General features: G+C 40.4%; 1 protein-coding gene across 2 annotated transcripts; it reads left to right on the top strand.

The window, feature by feature from the left end:
• LOC135710369 (putative ankyrin repeat protein RF_0381) lies at positions 1-22,646 on the top strand. Of its 2 annotated transcripts, none has more exons than XM_065232937.1 (5): positions 1-344; positions 20,289-20,987; positions 21,262-21,500; positions 21,561-21,713; positions 21,778-22,646. In XM_065232937.1, the coding sequence occupies exons 2-5, from the start codon at positions 20,303-20,305 to the stop codon at positions 22,093-22,095; spliced, it is 1,395 nt and encodes a 464-aa protein (XP_065089009.1). In that variant the 5' UTR covers positions 1-344; positions 20,289-20,302; the 3' UTR covers positions 22,096-22,646. The 2 variants fall into 2 exon arrangements, with proteins under 2 accessions (XP_065089009.1, XP_065089001.1); XM_065232929.1 differs by lacking the exon at positions 1-344 and adding an exon at positions 7,077-7,281.
• Positions 22,647-23,941: the final 1,295 nt, after the last annotated feature.

Here is a 23,941-nt window from a genome sequence, read left to right as displayed (position 1 = left end):
AGTCAACGTCGATCCTCCGAAGAGGAAAGCAGTTGAAGTAACTGGAAAGATTTTCAGCAAGCGCAAATTAGAGACACTTACGGGTGAATAGAACTTCACAGCGGAGCCAAAGTTGAAGCACGAGTTGGAGCAAACTAACTGCACTGCGGAATAGCATTTTCTGAAAGTGATTTCTTTGTCCTAAGCTAGCAGCGCATTTAGAAGAACGGTGATAGTATTGTGATTTTTTTTTATTAAGTGTAACTGAGTGGTACTGAATTTACTGGAATAATAAGTGGAAAACTAGAAAAGCTGTGATAAAAACGAACATTTTGGAACTGTTTGTCGCCAGTGAAAAATATTCTGTAAGTGTAATGATTATTTAAAAAAAAAAAACTTGTCATTCTTTACCAAAAATTTTTGAAATATTTATAAAGTTTCTAAAACGTTTGATTTTTTTTAGTGATTTGAAATTAATTTGAGTGAAATGTGATTTTTCAAGGATGAGTTTACAAATAGTCGAATCTGCTTTTGTAAGCAAAGATTTCAACGTCGATTTTTCAAAACTCTTAGCTCACCCACGCAGACTTACGCCACCATCATGGTGTGGAAACTTTACCCTACCTGATGAAGGTAGGACCAATAACTGGTACCGTTGCATATATGAGATTGTGCCATAATTGAGCTAGATATTTTGTTATTGGTAGCTATCAACAAGCACCAAAAAAAGGTGTCGTTATCGATATTGGCAGAACTATTCACTCTTTTACCTCAGCTATAGGATAGAAGGGCAAAGTCTTAAGTAAGTTGAGTAGTAATTTAAATATTTCTTTTACAGAAAATTTGTACCTTCTGATGTTAATTTGCATAGGTCAGCTAACAGTTACGACAAATTGACGTTGAATGCCACCACGGATAGAGAATTATGGTAAAAACAATCATATTTTAGGTTGCTTCAACCAGAATTCTTAATTGAAAATTTCACCACCAGATTATTGGATTACTTTGATACTATTTTGATGAAGTTTCTCATGTTCGTAATTAAGACCTTGATTATACAAACATGTGTACCCAAGCAAACCAAAAGTTCCACATTCCACAATAAAATCCGCTTTTAATTTCCATAAAGTTTATACAAAGTTCCAACAGAAGGTTCGGGTTAATTTAGAAGCTATTGAAAGCACATGACGAACTTCATGATTTGATATGATAGTGGTTTACCACCCATTGTAGCACGAAAAATAAGTCCGTCAGCAGTGGGCTCTCTTTTGTTTTTCTTGATCAAGCTTAATAACTTCTGATTATCCTCAACATGTCGCTGTATGAAGGGCCAAAAACGGATTGGGTAGATCGATAGGCAAAGTCACCTTCACGCATCTACGGAACAATAAAGAATCTCCTTCCAGCAACTTGATCAGCCAATTGGTTAACAAGACAAGCCCCCAAACAGGAAGATGTCGCAATGAGTGGGGAGAAGAGCCTGCCCTTAATCCACGAAATGTTATCAACAGGGAGTTGGCATTCGCACACTCCCCGTCCAAATCGGTTCAATCGGGTGCTCTGTTGGACCGTCTCTTCCCTTTTAGTTTTGTATTTCAATGTATATACGAGTTGATTTTTATGATTATTGTCAATAATACTTACATTTCGATGAAGATCGTGCTACTTATTTTACCTTTTTTGTTGTGATACTCATCATCACAGAATCAAACCTTGAATCGTAGACCAGGTCCATCAACAATACACTCGTTCCGAGAAGGGGCTCATGGTCATCTTCTTTTTCTTCAGGTTCGCTCATCACCCGGAATGAAGGCTCGGTGCGGTTAGTAATATGAAACAGTGTTCCATGCAAACGAAAAAGAGACACAACCAGGATTGATTTTTTAAAGTAATAGTCATCTGAATATCCAACTAACCATACTTCAGTGACATTGTCTCACCCTGAACCTACATTAAATGTTATTTAGTGATATTTGTGAGTACCAAAGTAGCCATATATACTTTGGTACTCACATGAAATGTTGTGCAAGTACCACAAGTTCAACAACTATGGACAGCTCACCCAGACAAGCAGAATGCACGTATATTCAAAGTTGTTTTCTTGATATACAAACATATATACAAACAATTCGTATAGAATATTTGCTTATACGTACAAAAGTGGAGGCCATATACGTGCATATTTTAATTTTATTTTAAACGAGCTGATTTAACATCACATACGATTTAATCTGTTATAACAAATTCATTTTGAAATGTATTACGATGTAATCCGATTTAATTTGTGATACTGTACGACGGAAAAATGAGTCATCGTATATAAGTCAGAAATTTGCATTCTATACGACTTAACTTAAACATAATGTGAGGTATGCCATTCTTATATGCGATTTTGACTTAAACTATCACAATGTGCAATACTGTATGTACATTGTTATACGACTTCTGGTTGTCTGGGCATTGTTAATACCATTTACTCTTTGAATCAGCGTACACCAACATGATAATCTACTAAGAAACACCTAAGATTGTATAGAGATAAAGCTCGAAAATACAGTTTTAACTGATGGTACTTTATAAACATCAAACTGTCCAATATTGGACCCAGACAACACACGGTGCCTGCACGGTAATGTGGGCCGTGGGCCGTGCGCCGCAGGGTGTTACGGGCCTGATGACAACACTAATTCGAGAATGCTATCCACATTTCCAGAAACCTGAACATGGCTTCTTGATGTTCTGGCTGTGCAGCTGGAACATCTGGAGCTTGAGAGATCCTAAAAATTACGGAAGTCCCTATCAATATCAAATGATTTGAAAACCGGTGGAGGGGCTTTCGGAACAATACCGGTACTTCCTGATTTCTCCAACTTATTCGAGGATCAGTATGAGAAGCTTTCTGAGAATAATGTGCGGCATTGCTGAATTGCTTCCTAGGTGGGCCTTTGAAAACAAAATGACTACACTCGCCAACATCAGGGTTAGAGCCCTTATCATCAACTGGGACTATATAACTGTTAAGCTTTCGACTGATTAAAATCATCAGATTTAGATCTTTAAAAGCTGAACAAAGGTTTACGTGGTCTATGCACAACAATTACCCAAAGTAAGGCTGAACTAAAATCAATTAAACAACACTTGTTAAGCATATAATTATTACCTTGGTAGGTGGACGATTTTAGAACTGGTGATGAGGTTTTAAGCGTTATTTTAACAGTGAAGCAACTTCCGCTTCTGAAACTCGATAAGGTTTGATATATTGTCGATACCGATCAGCTATTAAAATAACGTTTGCATTAAAATGGACTTTTTTCGGATGGTGATAAAAAAAAAGCTAAGACAGATAATTTCTTTTGATAAATTTCCCATGGAAGGTAATTTGCAAAAAAAATTCTATGCCCTTGCGAGCGGCCTTCCGGCAGTTAACCAGAACATTAGCCATGGCGGATGAAAACATGCTTGTAGGCATGTTTTTGAGTGCTTTCTTCGTTTTATTTATCAATTCCTCCTAAGTGTTTACGACAAAATTGTTGGAGTAGATCTTACGCTCCAGGTTGGCCCAGAAATTTTCGATGGGACGCGGCTGCGGGACGTTGGGCGGGTTCGCCGACTTGGGTACCTTATCGATATTCAGCCGCTCCATCTCCTCCAACGATCGCTTCGAGTAGTGGGCCGACGCCATATCCGGCCAGAACACCGCGTCTTCACCCTTATGGCATTTCTTGATGAACGACGCAACTTCCGGCAGGCATTTCGTACTATAAATTTCCCCGTTCACGGCCAGTCCGGACCGAAAGAAGAGTGGCTTTGACATCCCCTTCTCGCTGATTGTCAGCCACAGCAGCACCTTCTTGGGGAACTTGGTGTGTGAAATGAACTTCACCTCGGAGCTCACTTCCTTCGTGGGGGAAGTAAAATACGAAGTGCCCTGCCAGTCGTTGCCATCCAGGGTGAGATAGGTCTCGTCGTCCATCACCACCGCCACGCTGCGATTCGCCGGGAAAAACGAGTTGACCATCTTATTCAGCCGCTGCCGCTGCGTCATTGCCTGCAGCTCCGAAACCAGTGGACGTGACTTCCGCTTCCTGACATGTATGTTCAACATCCTTTGGAGCTTCTTGTCGCTCAGGGTCGTCGGCCGTCCGGAACCGGACTTTCTTTCGATGCTCTGATTGTTGTCTAATAGTGCCAAGATGTTGTAGATGCTGGAACGGACGTATCCTGTGTCCACAAAGTGCCGCACGATGTCCATTTTCGACGCGGCGGGGTGTCGTTCTTTGAACACGCACACTTCTGAACGGAATTGCTTCACTGTTTTTGCCGTCACGGTTAGAGTTAGACTGATAGAGCTGTCAAAATTTGTCTGCTGACTCATAGGTTACTATGATTGATGCTGCATGGGTAGTTTCGTCAGTGAAGGTAAACCCATGAAAAATCGACAATTGTTGTCCATTTTTTTAAATGTAAACGTTATTCTAATTGAAGCACGTACAAATCATTTACAGTTGATCTGATCATTTTGGAGCTTTAAAGAATATTTTGGCAAATTGTCGTAACGTAAACTAACAAGTCAATTAAATGCTCCGAGATAGAAAATTGTTTTACTATGTGTTAAGTAGGCTTCGGCATGCCAGACTATTTGCGGCAACCAAAATTGAATCACTATTTTCACTGGATTTTCTTACGAAAACACTTCGCTGATTGCATGCAAACGATTCTTCATGCTTTCAGCTTCAATTTGACTATACTTTTACCACTGAGAAAAAGCAATCTAGCAAGGTTTTCTTGAAATGAAACACACGCACTACAAATTGTAGCTGATTTCGAGTTGCCGATAATAGAACAGCAGATTTACATGCAGTTCAAATGGTACGGTTGCCGAAGAAAAACTGGTTGCCGACAATACTCGCTCTCACTAGAGAAGATTGGAGCTTTGTAAAAGCGTTTCAAAACAGTTTTTGACAATTCTTTCGACTGAAATTGTTAGAGCAGCTGGCAGCAAAATATTGTAAACAAACCAATACTGCATATGTGTGCGTTCCTTAGAGAAAAGGGCTATAGAAAGAAGGTCGCTGCTTAGGTTGCCGAGAATACGTAAATTCCCCTACATCGAAACGAAGCCTATAAAGGACTGAAAACGGAAACTCTGCAAGAATGGGTTAGCTTACCTCCACCTACAATGTGAGCCAACATCAAGAAGAAACAAGTGATTGGGGTGATAGAATAGAGTATTTAGACATCCCTCACAAAATTTGAACGGTTTATCAAAATGTTGAGAACAAATTAAGCCATGGAAACGCATGGTGCCTGATATGCGCTGTAACATTCAAACGCAGCGAGACCAGCATTCGATCGCGTCCAATTTCGTCGCATTTCCAATCTTCCGGGATTAGATGTCTATATTTAGTTCGGCTACGTCTAGTTATTGACCTTACACATGTGGAGCGAAGCGCGATTAGTTTTTGCCCCGGAGTAAGTGTATGTGAGCAACAAAAGCAATAAAACCATCTTCTGGCAAAATGGTTGGACGGAACGTGTAAGAGTAAACACTAGCAAATCCACCAAGAATGGTATATTGCGCTTTAGGTATAATTATTTGCGGCTGTTTTTGTCAATATTGTGACAGTTTGGCGAGACGGGCATGGATTTCATCATCTGCGATTTTTAGCGCTTACCAGGGTTGCCAAAATTTCAGAAAAATCTGTAGTTCTACAAATTTTCGAGAGTTTTTTATAATCTGTTTTATGTTTATCAGAATCATACCTAGGGTAGTAAAAAAATCCCTTACTCACTTTTCTAAGAAAATATTTATTTGATTTATTTCAAACTTTTATTTTCGTCGAAACTCCTATTTATTCATAATTTATTAATTCAGATTTTCGGTGAAAAAAAAAACGAAGATGAAAATATTTTTTATCGTAAACACAGATTTCAATTTGGCAACCCTGCTCACCGTGCGATCCCATTTTCCCATTGAATGCGTATATTTACATATCCTGCGTCCGCTTTGTCACACCAGCATGTCACAGCGAATGGTATTTCCCAGAATTTACCGATGTTTGCTCTTTCAGGTAATGAAAATATTTATTATTTTTCGCAATCGCAATTTTGTATTATTGCGATCTAGGTGAGTTACTGACCGGGTCGGTTAAAATCTTACCCTTGGGACATTTTGCTGGCGAATTGCGCACCTTCTTTGCTTAGAGGTGTAAGGAGATGAATTAGGAAAAGTTGGCAGCCGAAAGAGTCGTGTTTGGTGAATTACCCACAGAAAATGAAACAGTTTAATGCTTTTATAACGGAGGGGATAACCGTTTGGCATTAGTCGAAACAAAAAGCAAAGAACCTGCAGCCGACAAGCTGTCTGTCTGGGCTGTCGGAATGTGTAGTACTTCAGAGGTTTCCACTTCTTGGCGACATTCTGCCAAACACGGATCTAATGTGAATGTGTTTCATTCTGTTGTGCAATGGGTTGTTAGGAAAATCAGCTGTCGATTTTAACTCATTGACAGTTCATTTTTGGATTTTGTTTGCCAACAAAGAAAGTACCGCTTTTATGGAAGATTATGCTTGTGTGCAGTTTTCTACGTAAATGATTTTACCGGCACCCTAAATATAGAAATTTACACAAACACTGATCAGCTGTAACCGATGAGGAAAAACGAAAACCATTTCCGAGTATCGCGAAAAATTAAACACAAACAAACGCAACGGTCAGATGATCGTGGATTGCCGAAAGCAACACTGAGTAATTCACCCAGCAGGGTTCCTAGCTATCATTACAATTTGCAATCGTAATCCGCAGCGTTGTAAGAAGGTTTCTACGGTTCATAAGCATTAACCTTTTTGATGCTGACTTTAGGCTTATGAAGAACTTTCATTCAAATCAATCATTGTGATCTAGATGAGAAATGCGAACGCATACGATGTTCTTCGCTAACTCTTTCCTCGTCGAGATTACGATTTCTCTTCTATTTTTTTTTTTTTTTTTTGCTCCCACCCAGTAGTTGATGTTTGCTCCAACAGAGAGGGTGCAAGCAAATCAGCTAGCTGGTTCTTTATATACCTTTCAAAAGATCAAAAACTGTACAACATTACAAAGTTCAGTGATTTTCAATAAAACGCATTACGGGGAAAATCCTTTGTTTAATCACAAACTGCACGTGTTGGCAAAACGCTCCTCAAAACGATCTCGCTCCACATCTGCGGGATACTACGTTCCACACACAGCTACTCAATTGGAAGATACAATATAAACCATCACCAGCAGCAGCAGCAGCAGCATCATGATGAACGAAAGAGGTCAGTGAAATGTGATTTGCTCCTGAAATAGAAGAAATCCACGGAAAAGTTCTTCTACTGGCCCGCCACGTAACAAAAGAAAAAGTGTTAGATAATGTGCCCTATCGGTAGCAATTCAACTGACGACATCGTCGAACGTGGGGGACTGATGGCAAATTTTCAGTTGAGCACTTTCGGTTTCTATTCGACACGGTGCGAGCAGAGATCACCGAGTACGAAAATACATGCGGGTCACAGTGAGAGTGGATATGAGTGATTGTTGCGATCGGCGAGCGTCATGATAGTGCTGATGCTTACGCCTCACAATCCCAACGGCTGACGTGCAAGCGTGAAGAACATGGATTAGTTATATTTATAACAGAGCCAAACGAAACTGGTTGGTGCTAACACATGTAATTAAGTACAACTTTGTGATCGTTTGATGACTGCATTAATATAGAAAACATTGTGTTTTAAACGATTAATTGAAGGTTGTGATTGTTTCATCTAGGAGCACGAAAATATGTATTCACTCTTATGAAAACCACGAAATACGACCAACAATCAATACGAAACTAACGATTTTAAATTGGCTCACTACTTCACTAGCCTATTGGTCCCAAGCAAACGATTAACGTACCCCATTCTAGTCGAAATTCTAGTACTACACAATGTTTGTTTTGATTCGCTATGAAAGTTGACAGATAAAATGAGGGGTTAGTGGATTTGCCTATGTTTCGAGGGGTGAATCGATTAGCTTGGGACCGAAGATAGTACCAGAGCTGAGCCAAAAAGTTAAGCTCGTTTCTTCGGGACCTTCTGGTCTTAGAGTTACCTCTATGATACGACCACGCTCTATGAAAGCTGTCACGTCTGTTCGTCGGTGATAAAACCATTCACGGTAAAAAGTTGTCATATCCAATCCAAATGCTCTTGCACTTGACTTGTGATTTATCGTTGAAAAATATGTACTGTATAGCAGCTTTAAATCAAAATGATTATCATTTGAATTGGCACCACTGTTTTTATCCATTGAATTTGATTAGTTTTGATTTTGGAAGCAAATGTCAAAAACGCACATGCCAAACATTACTCGCGAAGATGGCAAGTCAACAACAAATGAAGTCAAATGAGAGAAGCTATTATTTTTCATTTCAACCCAAAATAATTTGCATTCTAGAACGTGAGTATTATGAAATTGATGATGTATTCAATAATAGCATAGATGTAACTCTAAGACTAGAAGGTCCCGAAATAACGTGCTCAACATTTTGGCTCAGCTCTGGTACTATCTTCGGTCCCACGCTAATCGATTCACCCCTCGAAACATAGGAAAACCCCTCCAATAACCCCTCATTTTATCTGTCAAACTTTCATAGCGAATCAAAACAAACATTGCGTAGTACTAGAATTTCGACTAGAATGGGGTACGTTAATCGTTTGCTTGGGACCAATAGGCTAGTCAAGTAGTGAGCCAATTTAAAATCGTTAGTTTCGTATTGATTGTTGATAATAGTGTATAGTAGAACTTCTATTACAAAACATTGTCAAACTTATCAAATTAATTGCTCAATGTTTCGTCTTGCTTCTACTACAACCCAACAAACAATCGTCTATTGAAGAAACGACTTCTTGGCCATTTTATTCAACTGCATGCTTAACAGTACTTGTACTATTTTTAATAATAACTTCTGTTCAGGCTTTGTTCACACAAATCTGGAGAATTTATTCAACCACAACATTGATCTACTTGGTGTTGTATAAGCTATATCGAGAAGCTTTTATTCGACTTATATGAGTTCTAACAGAGTTTATTCGATAAAATTTTAGATTATTCATCGTTTATTAGACATCACTGCTTCCTTAAAACAGTGATGCTCTGTATACGGTTGATTATCATGTGAAGTAACGTTTAATTAGACTTTATTGTACATTTATATTAAACGATTATTTAACCGTGGGAAAATTAACCCAAAAATAAGAGCGACAGGGAAGGGAAGGGTGTGTTTCTTACGTGTATTGTATTCATTATTTCTGACGTGGCTCGCACCACACAGACATTTGAAAATTTATTAAATACTTATACATGTCGTTGTATGGGATTCGAACCATGTATCTTCCCGATCACCAGCCGCTTGCCTTGTCATCTGAGCTATCCTAGAATTCATCATATGGGCAACTCAATAATCAATAAAAGCTTGCATGAAAGTAAATATCTATCAGCACTCTCGATCGCAACTCTAGCTCCTTCAAGGCCCTGCCCTAATAAAAAAAATACCATAAACCAACGATAACCCTAATGATAGAACTATTTCACAAATGGTTTAGATGATACCCCAAACACGTCGTTAAGCAAAATAACCATAACAATTTTATTAGGGTGTGGGAATGATTAATTCATTCATCGTTGTTTTAAATGAGACCAATGTTATTATTATTATTTAGCTTTATTAAGGAGGCTTTCAGCCTTGGGCTGGTTCGCCTCCAATAGACCAATGTTGCCTCTTCACATCTCCACGTCGAAAGAAAGGATGCTCGGTTATATTTTAAACTAGATCAATGCATTCATTATCGTGAGTCATGTGATCGATGATTACTATTTAAAGTAATTAGACGTAGAACACAAATAAAAAAAGGGTTGAGCTTGGGATTGAACTCACGACCTTCTAATTGGAAAGCGAAAACGGTAACCACTACTCTACTGATTTCACCTTGTTGTTAGACTGAATCAGTGTTGTCGAATAATGAATCTAATTCGTCGTTTAAAAAGCATTTACAAATCATGTGATTACAACATGGTCGCATAGTGGTATAAGAGCAATCATGCTGACTGTATTCACCTTTATTCAGCAATATTGTTAAGTAATGCAAAGAAATCTAATAATGGAGCTGGAGTACATTTATTAGACGTCTAATAAAGCATCTTATTAAATCAATTGAAAACAGTCGAATTAAAGTGTCAATGTATGTACAAATTACACTTATTCAGTTTGTTATTAGATCAAACTTCTGGCGTTGAATTGGGAAGACATTTAACACTTTTACAGTTTTTAATAAGTAAATTAATCAGATCAGAGCAAACAGTGGAATAGATGTGCATCTATCGATCTCAAGGAGCATTTTCAGCACATAATTCGAACAACTCTTGTTATTCAGCATTGTACAATGTTATACAGCATTTATTCAAAATATATGCTTATTTGTGACTCTGAATAGTTTGTTGGTATAAGAGCTATTTTGCTGAGTGTATTCACATTTATACAGCAATATTGTAAAGCAATGCAATGACATCTAATAATGGAGCTAGAAAACATTTATAAGACGTTTAATAAAGCATGTTATTCAATCAATTGAAAACAGTCGAATTAAAGCGACAATGTATGTGCAAATTACACTTATTCAGTTTTTTATTAGATCAAACTTCTGGTTCTGAATTAGGAAGACAGTCAACTTTTATAAAGCTTTTAATAAGGAAATTCATCATATCAGAGCAAACGGCGGAATAAAGGCGCATCTATCGAACTCAATGAGCTTTTTTCAGCACATAATTCGACATCCTGTTGTATTCAGCATTGTACACTGTTATACAGCATTTATTCCATGTGTATGCTTATTTGTGACTTTGAATTGTTTGTTGGGAAGCCTTGCAATGTTGTTCAATGTCACTTGGAAACATGTCATCTGGGTAGTAACATGATACATGGTCTTTGGCCATATTCTGAATGACATATAACAAGGCTTGCAGTATGAACAAGGTAATCTATTTATTTGAACCCATTTTCAGCAAACATGAAATCCAAGGATAAATTGGTTGAACTTAAAATGATAGTATTGCTGATTGCATCTGAAACTGGACTGTCCCAAAAATGCAAAAAGTGTGATAAAAGTGCACGTTTCCGTCACATCGTTTTGATGTCTTCGGAGCTTGCATCATAAGGAATAAGTGCACCGAAGACACCAAGACGATTAGACGTAAACTTACAGTTTTATCACACTTTTTTAATAAGTGAAAACGCGCTTATTAGTCCAATTTGGTGTGAAACGCGCAATATGGTTGACATTTCGAGTTCAAAGCACAGCACATCAACAACGATGTGCAATACAATCTAAAATGAAGTGATTTGCTGTTGATTTCATCATGCTTCGATATGATCTCTTCCAAAGGATTTGCCCATCGAATTGCAACGTTTAGCAAGTAGTGCAAATTCAACAGCAAATCTCCTTATAAGAAGATGAAAATGATGAACCGTGTTGTTTACGTATGGTTGTTCCGCCTCCGCCTACTTCAATTCGACAGTGAGCATACATAAGGGCGAACACGCGATGATCGATTCTCTTCATCGATTTTCTCTTTGCATTGCTACAGCTAAGCGAAACAATTTCCTTAACAAAGTTATTAACAAAAGAGAAAATCGACGAAGAGAATCGATCATCGCGTATAGGCCCTTATGCATGCTCACTGTCGAATTGTTGGTCTTCTTCAGGCTGCATACACTGAAGCAAATCACCCGCCGCCTACTGAATGATTTTTGCCTCACCCATGCTTATAATCAGATGATTTTAAGAAGATAGTCATAGTCATTGTATAATCAAATGAGTGGAATTGCAAATGGAAACAATCGTACGCTTGATCTATGCTTCGTCAGTGAGGAACTTTGCGAGCACAGTTATGCAAGCGCCATCACCGTTCGTTAAAATTTGCAGGCATCATCCTCCTGTACTGATGGAATCCAAGATAAGTCCACAGCAACGCTTCCAAGATACCTCTGAAAGCATCGCCTATGATTTCAGAAAGGCTGACTTCAACAGCAACGAGTTCCTCGCACATGTCGATTGGGACGAGGTGCTTCAAAATTGTGATGCCAACCTCGCTGCGTCGACCATATCTGGTATCCTGTGGTATTCCATCGATCAGTTCGTTCCCGTGAAGTCTAGACACGATCCGGCTAAGCCAGCCTGGTCAAATGCTGACCTCAAGCATCTTAAGACTGTGAAGTGGGCAGCTCTCAGACGACATAGCAAGTATCGCACGGACTCCACGAGAACGAGATATATGGCGGCGAGCACTGAATACAACCAACTTAATAATCGTTTGTACAACGCATATCAGGACCATCTGCAAAGGCGCTTCAAGACAAATTCCAGAAGTTTTTGGCGTTACGTCAATGACCAACGGATCACGAACGATATGGTTATATCAGCCGGAAAGGATTTAAAATCCTCCACGGGATGTGGTCCGGATGGGCAACCCACCACTCGACACAGTGGAGGACATCGACCGGGCCCTGGAGGGTCTCCATCAAGCCATATCCGTGGCTGACGAAGAGTGCGTTCGACGAGTTCCTGTGAGGGGTAAGTTTCAAGCAATTGATTCCCACACCAAACTCTTGATTCGGCTCAGAAATGTTCGTAGACGCCAGTTTCAGCGGACTGGGGATCTGCAGCGTAAATACGAAATGGTCGATCTGAATCGGCAGATCGCTTCCAGAATGGTCTCAATCCGGAACGAGAGTTTCGGGCGGCTCGTTCAGAACCTGGACGACCGTTCCAGACCATTCTGGAAGGTTGCCAAGGTGCTGAAGTCTCACCCCAAGCCCATTCCACCACTTAGAGTCAATGACGAACGGCTTATCACCAACGAAGAGAAGGCCAATGCAATTGGGGAGCACATTGCCCAATCGCATTTGCTTGGCTCTACAATCCCAAGTCCACTCGAGAACCAGGTTGTGCAGTGCGTCCAGACGTTAGATACCTCCCCTTGTGCCGTCCCTCCAGAAGAACGGATTACAGAGGAACAAATTTGCTCAGCGCTGAAATATAGTAAAAACATGAAGGCTCCCGGGTTTGACGGAATATTCAACCTAGCGTTGAAAAATCTCAGCCCGAGGGTCCACTCGCTGCTGGCTGCCATCCTCAACAGATGCTTGGAGCTGCACTACTTTCCAAGCATCTGGAAGGTGGCAAAAATCATCCCGATCCGCAAACCTGGGAAAGACCCTTCACTACCGTCAAGCTACAGACCGATTAGCCTGCTCTCAGCGCTGAGCAAGCTGTTCGAAAAATTGATCCTCAGCCGACTAAACAAGTTTGTGGAGGAACATGACATTCTTCTTCCGGAACAGTTCGGGTTCCGCAAGGGGCATTCCACCAATCATCAGCTAGTGCGGGTGATGAATAACATCCGAAGTAACAAAGCTGTATCCAAGTCCACAGCCATGGCCTTGTTAGACGTCGAAAAGGCGTTTGACAATGTCTGGCACGACGGACTTATATACAAGCTTTGTAACTCCAACTTTCCACCATACCTTGTGAAAATCACCCGTAACTATCTCCAGCAAAGGTCGTTCAGGGTGTCGTTGAATAGTTCCCTTTCGGGACAATTTCCGATCCCAGCAGGTGTTCCGCAAGGGAGTCTGCTGGGACCACTGCTTTACAGCATCTACACGTCGGACATCCCTCCTCTAGGAGACGGTTGCGTGTTCTTTCTGTTCGCAGATGACACCGCGATAGCCGTCAAGGGTAGGATGCCTCGTGAAATTACGAACAAGCTGCAACGATGCCTTGACACCTTTACTGATTATGCCACCTCGTGGAAAATCAAAATCAACGCCTCGAAAACCCAAGCGATCATGTTCCTTCACAGACAATCACCAAAACTTAAACCGTCTCCCTCCTGTACCGTAATAATGGATGGTACAAGGGTCGAGTGGTCCACTGATGTTACTTATCTCGGGATGTTGTTCGATGAGAAGCTCCTGTTCCGCTCGCACATAGAGAAAACCCTAGTTAAGTGCTCCGCCTTGGTTAGGTGTTTGTATCCGCTCATTTGCCGCAGATCCCGCCTCTCAAGGCAAAACAAACTGGCTGTTTACAAACAGATCATAGCCCCCGCGATCTTATATGCCGCCCCGGTGTGGGAATCGTGCGCTCAGACCCACAGGAACAAAATCCAGGTTGCACAGAATAGAGTGTTGAGGATGATCCTAGATCGTCCATTCGACACAAGAATAGCAGACCTCCATCAAGAGGCAGAAATTCCCAAAGTAGATTCCAAAATTGATGATATGACAACTAAATTTATTCAAAAATGCAATCTTTCTGAACATGCTTTAATAAGCAATTTGTACATAGTAGGTTAAGTGTATATAGTAGAGTAGGTTAGTTTTAAGCTGTAAATAGTAGTATTAAGTAGTTTCTCTTCAAATTCTAAAAACAAAACAAACCAATCCCACCAAGGTGGTCGACCGTGTACTAAGTCTAGGACTAATCCTGTAAAACAAATTTTGAATTTTGCCCATACCTAAAGATGAAGAAAGCAATTAAATCACTTAGTAAAAAATTTATATGGTAATCGTCCAAGTTAAACTAAAATAAAGATCATTTAAACTGGTCCGGATGGGATTCCATCGCTTGTCCTCAAATAGTGCGCGGATACACTTGCAACACCACTAGCAAGAGTATTCAACCTATCTTTGACTACTGGTGTATTCCCAAACTGCTGGAAGCAGTCGTATGTTTTTCCAGTTTTCAAGAAAGGCTGCAAGCGGATTGTTTCGAACTATCGGGGCATAGCTGCGTTGAGCGCCACTTCTAAGCTGTTTGAGGTGATCGTTCTGCATAAGCTGGTTCAGAACTACGCACACTACATTTCGGTTGATCAGCACGGATTTATGCCTAACCGTTCGACGACAAATAATTTGACTTGTTTTACTTCGTTCGTGATCCGCCAAATAGAAAATGGTCAACAAGTAGACGCTGTAGGGTACGGATGAATCAAATAATAAAATAAATAAGTCTAAAACTATTGAATTACAAATTCATCATTCGATTAATAAAAGAAAAAGGGAAAGAAGCTGTTCTATATCACTGAGAATATTCTCTCCTCTGATAGATTGCCAGTACGGTTTTATAACACTGGGAAGTTGCTCTCCTCTGATTGGTTGGAAGTACAGATCTTTTAGGTATTTAAGCGATATTCGTTGCTCGAGTCAATCATTCTATTCTCGGACACCGAACAGTGCGCACCTCGCACAGCTAACCATAGCAGAGCGCACCCCGCAGAGCTAACCCTAGCAGAGCGCCACAGACCAGTCGTCAAGTCGGAGTTCATCTATATAAGACGGGCTGCCGGTCTCATTCCGTCATTCGATTATCCGACGCCGAACAGTGCGCACCTCGCACAGCTAACCATAGCAGAGTCAATCAAGTCGATCGTAGAGACATACGTGAAAAAGATGCTTACTGTTACTGTTAGAAGTTACTGTTGGAGATAAGGTGGTTTTGACTCAAAATACAAGGCAAAAAGGTGACCCTACGTTTTCAGAAGATCGCTTTACGGTTTTGGCCAGAGACGGTGCAAAAGTGATTGTCCAAAGTGACAGAGGGGTACAATATTCCAGAAACGTCCAGGATGTGAAGAAAGTTCCTATACTGCTTCAAGGTGATCGGGATCAAGATAATACGGACTCAATGATTGCAAGTGAGTATTCGCCAGCAGCTCAACCCCCGGAGCTGATCACAGAAGAATTACGTAAGGGTAGTGATGTCGTGGATAGACCCAAACAAACGGCGAAGAAACCTTCTCGTTTCAATGACATGGTTTTATATTGCATATTTGATTAAAGAGTACAGAAGTATGGCATTGTAGGGTACGAATGAATCCAATAATAAAATAAATAAGTCTAAAACTATTGGATTCATCCGTACCCTACAGACGCTATTTACACAGACTTATCCGCGGCGTTTGATAAAATGAATCATCAAATCGCAGTTGCTAAATTCGACAAGCTGGGAATGAACAGTAACTTGCTTTCCTGGCTTCGATCCTACCTAACCGGTCGAAGTATGTTCGTCAAAATTGGAGACCACGTTTCGCCCTCCTTTCCGATTTGGTCCGGTGTTCCCCAAGGAAGTCACTTGGGGCCGTTTCTATTCTTGCTGTATATGAACGATGTCAATTTCATCTTGAAATGCCTAAAACTCTCGTATGCCGATGACCTGAAGCTTAACTACATGATTAAGCAACCACAAGACGCGTTTTTTTTTCTGCAACAACAACTGGAAGCCTTCGCTGAATGGTGCCATATTAATCGAATGTCGTTGAACGTGTCCAAATGTTCGGTTATTTCATTTGGCCGCAAGCAATCACTCTTCCATTTTAGCTATGCTTTGGGAGGTGTGCATCTACTACGTGATTCGACAGTCAAGGACCTGGGGATTCTGGTTGATACAAAATTAACCTTCATTAACGCGTACGTTGTGTCTAAAGCCTCATCGTAACTAGGATTTTTATTTCGCTTTGCAAAAAAGTTCAAGGACGTTTACTACCTAACAGCTTTATACTGCTCAATTGTGCGCCCTATCTTGGAGTATTCGTCTATCGTCTGGTCTCCTTATTACCAGACTGAAATTCAACGCATCGAAGCTGCTCAGCGAAAATTCGTCCGGTTCGCTCTACGTCATCTTAGGTGGAGAGATCCATTCAACCTGCCCAGTTATGAAAGCCGTTGTCTACTTATAAATCTGGAGTTACTAGAAGCAAGACGCAACGTGGCAAAAGCGTGCTTTGTTGGGAATCTTCTGCAAGGCAACATTGACAGTCCTACGCTTCTTAGTCTCTTGGACATCAACACACGTCGTCGCAATCTTCAGACGCACTCGTTTATCACCATCCCTCCGGCAAGAACTAATTATGGCTTACACGAACCTTTGCGAAGCATGTCCCGTGTATTCAACCGGTGTTATTATGTGTACGATTTCAACGTGTCACGAGAAACAAATAAGCGTAGTTTTAAACGAGTTTTATTTTAATTTATGTTATTCGTTAGATTTGTATTTAGTTGTAGAACAAGTGTCATTGGGGTAAACATTTTACCTGTTGACTGATAAACAATAAATAAATAAATTCATATTTTGACAGAATCAAGTCAAATGTATGAATGTAATTTAAAATCAGTGTTATAATCATACTTCAATCAAATCAAAATAGAACTAGATGTGAATGATTTGCATACATAAACATTTCAACTCATCAGTCTTGTAATGGAAGAACATCAGATCGTATTTAAATGATGCCCATATATTCATATGTAGTTGGCTTAATTAGAGGTATTTGCTTTTCAGAAATATCATTGAAATAAATAATTACACAACCATTTCAATCAGTTATAAGCATTACTAAGTAAAAATATTGTTAATTTGATAGTAAGTACGAAAAGAATTGGCCACTTATAGTTACCTCTATGGTATTAGCATAGAGATAACTCTAAGACTAGTACACTGATCCAAAACATCCGCAATACTTCGAATGATTATTGCATTGCTCGAGCCCTTTAACAATATGCATTTGAATTTTGGATGATTTTCTTATGGTTGAATTCGTTGTCAGATGATGAACATCCATATGACTGTCATCCAAATATAGGATGATTTTCGTTTGAAAATTAGCTATAAAACATACGACAATCCGAGGACAAACATTTAAGAATAGTTTGACATGCAAGTGCTTTTAATTAGATTAATAATTTGATTATCTACATTTCCATACTGAATAGCCATAATAAGCCATTCCATTAAGGATACAAAATTTTTCCGTGGTGGAGGAAACCTCCTCCACTACGAATTAGCCAAACATTGGTTTTCATCCTTTACCTATGCTCGTAACAGCTCTGATAGCGATGCATATGCTTCCACCTCGTTTGTCAGCTCAGATAAGCAAATGACATTCGATAGAATTATTTACATCATCGTTTTGAATGATTTGCGTTATGGGGCTCAACCAATACCAAATGCATTTCCATTTAGTATGACAGTCATTCTGCAGAGAGCATTACGCCTTTCAACTGAGGCCCTATCCCTTCTCATAACAATTTTCATCCAGTATTCGAGAGGAAAATCATCTGATTTCAAAACAACCGTCATTCGGTTGCAGGTATCATTCGAAACAGCGATTTCGGTGTTTTGTTTTTAATGGACTGAGGTTTCATTCGATCAGAGGATGATGTTTGTGTACAGTGTAGGTTCCGAAGAAACGTGCTCAACTTTTGGCTTAGCTCTAGTACTATCTTCGGTCCCAAGCTAATCGATGCACCCCTCGAAACATAGGAAAATCCACGAACCCATCATTTTATCTGTCAAATTTTCATAGCGAATCAAAACAAGCATAGTGTAGTACTAGAATTCCGACTAGAATGGGATACGTTAAGCGATTTGCTTGGGATCAATAGGCTAGTCAAGTAGAAAGCCAATTTAAAATCGTTTGTTTCCACCAAATGCTATGACGCGTTTCACTGTGTTCTGTAAGGGGTCTACTCGAAGCTGTCCATACGGTCCGTTGTTAATCTTCGTTTGTTTTGTTTGATTCGCTATGTTTGTTTTGCTTCCCTATGAAAGTTTGACAGATAACATTAGGGATTCGTGGATTTTTCTATGTTTAGAGGGGTGCATCGATTAGCTTGGGACCGAAGATAGTACCAGAGCTGAGCCAAAAAGTTATGCACTTTTCTTCGGGACCTTCTGGTCTTAGGAAAGGTATTAGGAAACAAAATCAAGAACTCAATTATAATTTATTATTATAACCTCTGTTCCCTAGAGCTATATGAGACACTGAGCCTACACAATAAAAAAAATAAAGGTAAAAAATGTAACAGAAAAATTAAAGAAAAACTAAAAGGGTTTCAAACAAATTTGAAGAAATTCAAGAAAATCACAAGGCAAAAATAGGTTGGACAGAAATCTTCAGGAATTTTAGCAAAGTTTCAGGATGTTAAAGAAATTTTGAAAAAGTTCTGGTAATTTCAATTAAATTATAAAAATTTTAATGAAATTCAGGGAAGTTTTTGGGTGCTTCCAAGAAGATCAAATACCGTCCGAGAGATTCAGAGATTAAATAGAAGTTTCAGTGTCTTAAAAGATTAAAAAGCAACTTTGTTAAGGGAATTTTGGAAAATACTTTTAAAAAATCAAGTAACTTTAGAGATGTTCAGTAAACTTTGGGAAATTTTGTGGGACGCCAAAATAGCTCAGAGAACTTAATTAACTAGTTCGTTTATTTGGTAGGCTCAATTGCGTTAGCTTCACGGAGCCGATAGTTCATTGTTCTTTGTTTGTAACAAAATTCATTTAATTCTCGCGGCTTACTCGAGGTTAGAGAGGTACATTTTCGAAGGATAGGATCAGGGGAGGAGCTTGGGGGTAAGGTTTCGTTGTCTCATCAGAGTGTTGTCGCCAGTATGAATGGTAGTGCGGTTCTAGTTTCGTCTGTAGTTCAACCGGCTATGGTGACCAGTGGGCGACACTTTAGGTCAGAGAACTTAAATTAATTCCATGGTGCTTCAAACACGAAGTTCCGCAGCTCCAGGAGTCGGTAGTTGAGGAAACTCTGTTAAACTTAAGAGAATTTTAAGTAACAGCCATGCTAAAAATCTGATAGGCATTATATTGAAGTGAATCTCGCCAAGATGCATATTAATTTTACGTTTTTGATTTCCTCTACTCGTTCATAAGGTACTAGTTTGACTGTGTTTGATCAAATTGTACGGCGGAATCAGCAAATTGACTCCTCAATTTGTTGCTAATTAAGCCATTTCTGATCAGAAATTTTATTACTAGGACATCGTGGCTTACTATTTTCAGAATTCACACAAGCAAAACATCAGCAGCTCTTATTATGAGAAGATCTAAAATACATACATTCGTGACGGTCTTCGGTGACAGTGTCGTATGACATGGCCTGTCATATGACATTTTAGTTTTGTACTGTTATCAATTGTTCTGGAGTTTCGAAAGCAAATGCAGTCGATTAGCACAGAAAATGTGTCGACTACGGTGACCGCTTACAAGACTGCTCACTCACTCACTCACTCACTCACTCACTCACTCAATCACTGAATCACTCAATCACCAGTGCCGACAGTTTTTGATGTTTGACGAACAAAATCTGTGTTCCGTTTAAATTTTTTTTATAATATCCCACATTTCTCCAGTCGACAAACGATTGACACTATTCTCCCTTTGCTTTCCTCCGCCAGGACGTGTCATCACCATGCCGGCCGAGTGCGCGGCCAACCCTCTGCAGAGGGCCCTCGCCGATGCCATCATCCGGATGGTCCCGATGGATGAGCTCCGTATCCTGTTGGCTTGCGGAGCCAAAGTCAACGAACAGGTCACCCAGGGACTGCGCCCCCTGCACTATGCCGTGTGGCAGAACAACGAAGCTGCCGTCAATTTGCTTCTGGTGCGCAATGCCGAAGTTAATGCCATCGACGAAGTCGGCTACAGTGCGCTGCATCTGGCGGCAGAACATGGCTTTAAAGATTTGGCCAAAATTTTACTGAACGGTGGAGCCAAAGTCGACTACCGTGAACCTACCGATGATCCATATCCCAGGACGACGCTTTGTGATGAACCACTTCGCCTGGCTCTCCGGAATCGGCACTACGAAGTAGCCCGGCTACTGCTGGAGCGTGGAGCCGATCCCAATAAGCGATACTTTTTTGGTTCGGAAATCAACTTGGCCACCGACATCGAAAGTTTGGAACTGCTGCTCAAGTTTGGAGCGAATACGGAGGCCCGAGACCGATCTGGAATTACTCCGTTGATGCGAGCGGTTCGCACCAACGGAAACTTCGATTCTGTCCTACTGTTGCTTCAGTACGGTGCGAATGTGAATGCCATGACCGACGCCCGGAATGATTATCGAACTGTGCTACACTATGCTGTCCTCTCAGGTAATAATGCAGTTCATTTTTTTATGCGCTTTGCATTTGATAAACTAATACTGATCTATGCTATATGTGATATCTGTAATACATTAGGGCTCCATCTTGCTGATGGTATGTTTCAATGTCAAGTCGACGACGGTCCTAGACTTGTACTTTTGTTCAAAATTGATGACTTATTCGCTTCCTTTGATGAGCAAACGCTTCCGAAGTTTTAGAACTTGACCCTTGACTACTGACGACCAAATACTTTTAACGAAAGGAAATTTCTTCTACTCCATAGGAAATGCCTCCTTGGTCACACTGCTCATCAAACAGGGTGCTAGAGTGGACATTCCTGCACCACTCCCGGAACCGGACAGACCCAGTCCTCTGGATTTGGCGGTACTGCGAGGCGATCCCACTCTGGTACGGATACTGCTGGAAAATGGCGCCAACGTGAATCGTTGCAGTCCCATCATCGGATCACCTCTGCACGTAGCCTGCGCCGATAACATCCCCCACAGAGTAGAAATCATGAAGGTACGGTCCTTCTTAAGATGTATTTTCCCCAAATCTTCAAATCATTGATTATTTCCACAGATGCTCTTGTCCTACGGTGCCGATCCGAACATCCGTGTCATTGGAGACATAGCTACGAATGCCGTTTTGAGACCCCCAATTGCCGAACTGATTGCCAGCAACGACGATGTGAAACCGGAAGAACTTCGATTACTCATGAAGTACGGATCTCGGGTAGGTTTCTTGTACCACCACCTTGGATATCCGCTCGTTAAACTACATTCTCGTCCTTCAACAGGTCATCCTGAAAACCCAATTCCGTGATCCCGAGGGCGTGCTCAATTGCCTGACCGGTATGGACCCGAAGTCGGATTCGTTCAGAATAATCCTGGAGGCAGCCGAAGAATTCGATCCCTGTATGATGCGCCGTAGCCAGCAACTGAATGACGAACAGCGGATGCTTCTGTTGGAACGTGCCACCATCCCTATGCCGCTCAAGTCCCGCCTGCGTGCGCACTTCCGAAGGCTGTTTGGCCGCAGTCTACCCGAGTTTGTACCATCCCTGTTCATCCCGAAGGAACTGCAGAGCTATCTGCTGTACGAGCATAGCTTTTGATTATTTTTTTAAAAATCCGATGACAGTGTAACGTGGTACAAATTAATCGTTAAACTCTAGATTTTGTGAGCCAATTTTGAAGAAGATTATATGAAAAATCCCGATAAGACTTATCCTACGAGAACGAATATATTCCTAAAACATTAAACTTATAAACTACAGCACGACAATGTTTCAAAAGATATTATAAACGCTAGACATTTTGACATTTTGTAGGTTAGGATTTGATGCTGGAAAGATATCGAAACACTGCCACTTTTCCGAAACAGATCTTCCAAATGTGAATCGTGGTCTTCTTTTTCCTGGCGAAAAGGCGACCAAGCATGCAGATGCAGATCGAGAAAAGAATGCAGGTAGTGACCTAGCACTTGTTTGTGATAGATTTAAGAGCAGTACGATTCTTATGAAAAACTTACACAGTGAACTTTAGACTTTGTAACCGATTCGTGATCAATTTATTTCGTAGAAAGTAACATAATATGAACATTTCTTAAGTTAACATTTTGGTATATTGTAATAAAGTGCTTTCATGTGCTATTTTGGAAAAAAAATTGTGGTTTATGTTTGAAACCGAAATATGTTGGTAGTTTCACAAGGCTCCATTCTTGATCTAGCACTCTTAAACGAAGGGGGCGACTCTATCAGCGATGTAAGGAAGATTTTGTTTTGCTGTGGTTAGCTGCACGCACGCTGAGTAGATAGAAAGAAGATTGATGACGATGAAGATATCCTGCAAAAATATGATGCAAGTAGATGCGAAAAATGATAGAAGATTTTTCGAAAATTTAGATGTGTCGCACCCTCGCTCTTAAACGGCGCTTAAGATTGTTGGCTTTGCAGATGACGTTACCTTAAAACTGAGTTTAGGCTAGGCAAGTCATTTGATCAACTCAGTTGAATTCGATTGGCTTGAAAAGTTGAGCCAGGTTCAACTTTTTCCAATTCATTTGAGTTGAACAAGTCACTTGAATGGCAAGGTTTACACGTTCAATTCGCGTTTGACTTGCCCTGCCTAAACCCAGCTTAATGGTAAAAGGTGACAAGTGAGAAGATGTTGAAATGCTAGCAACCGAGGTAATCCAAACGGTAGAGAACCGAATGCAAGGAGCGAAGGCCTATCACAAACCGGCAGCGCTATTTGTCAGTAACTGCAAAGTGTCGCAGAGGACAGAAATCATCATCGGAGAGCATGCCATTACCTCGAAGGGGCTGTTCATAAACTATGTAAACAGTTTAAGGCGGAGGGGGTTGGTAACTGTCCACGGTCCATTCAAATTTAAAAAAAAATAGTATGGACAATTGTTTACACAAGGGGAGGGGGGTCTATAATTTTTGACGTAGGACTACGTCTTTAATATCTAAACTGGGGGTAACATTAAAAAAAAATGACATGTAACGAAAATGATTGCCTCTCACCTCAAAAGGCCTGGGTTCAGTCCCAGTCGGTGCAGCCGGATTATCTGAGGGATAAAATCCTCATCACGCCTTCCTTCGGAAGGGAAGTGAAGCCGTTCCCGGTTCATGAGTTGATGAGTCGATAGGTAGGGTCCAGGTATGGGAGCTAGCTCGCTGGCGTCGGTAGCATTGGTGCTCAGCACGGAAAACCAGATCGACGGAAAAGCTATATCTGTACAAATTCGGAATAAGTTTCATACTTTTGAATTTTCTGCAGAGTTTTAAACTTTTATCGAACAGTCCGCAATTCAAAAACCCAGTAAAAACATTACTGACTTGATTAGTGTGTATATGTTATGTGCAGCTTATCTGTTGTAATATTCAACGAATTGATTCGGCATTGGTGCCTAGTTGAAAATTCACAATCGCATAAATTGTTTCGTCCACGTCT

This window comes from Ochlerotatus camptorhynchus, unplaced genomic scaffold (genome assembly GCF_037179485.1).
Source record: "Ochlerotatus camptorhynchus isolate MF236.1 unplaced genomic scaffold, CSIRO-AGI_Acam_v1.1 ptg000036l, whole genome shotgun sequence".
In the NCBI taxonomy this organism is placed as follows: domain Eukaryota; kingdom Metazoa; phylum Arthropoda; class Insecta; order Diptera; family Culicidae; genus Ochlerotatus; species Ochlerotatus camptorhynchus.
Note: the sequence above shows the minus strand (reverse complement) of the source record. Positions and strands in the feature narration are given on the sequence as shown.

What these genes read in the sequence shown, in the direction of transcription:
- LOC135710369 (XM_065232929.1), top strand. An exon ending in ACACTATGCTGTCCTCTCAG is followed by an intron (nt 20,988 to 21,261) that starts GTAATAATGCAG and finishes TCTACTCCATAG; the next exon opens with GAAATGCCTCCTTGGTCACA. An exon ending in ACAGAGTAGAAATCATGAAG is followed by an intron (nt 21,501 to 21,560) that starts GTACGGTCCTTC and finishes TTATTTCCACAG; the next exon opens with ATGCTCTTGTCCTACGGTGC.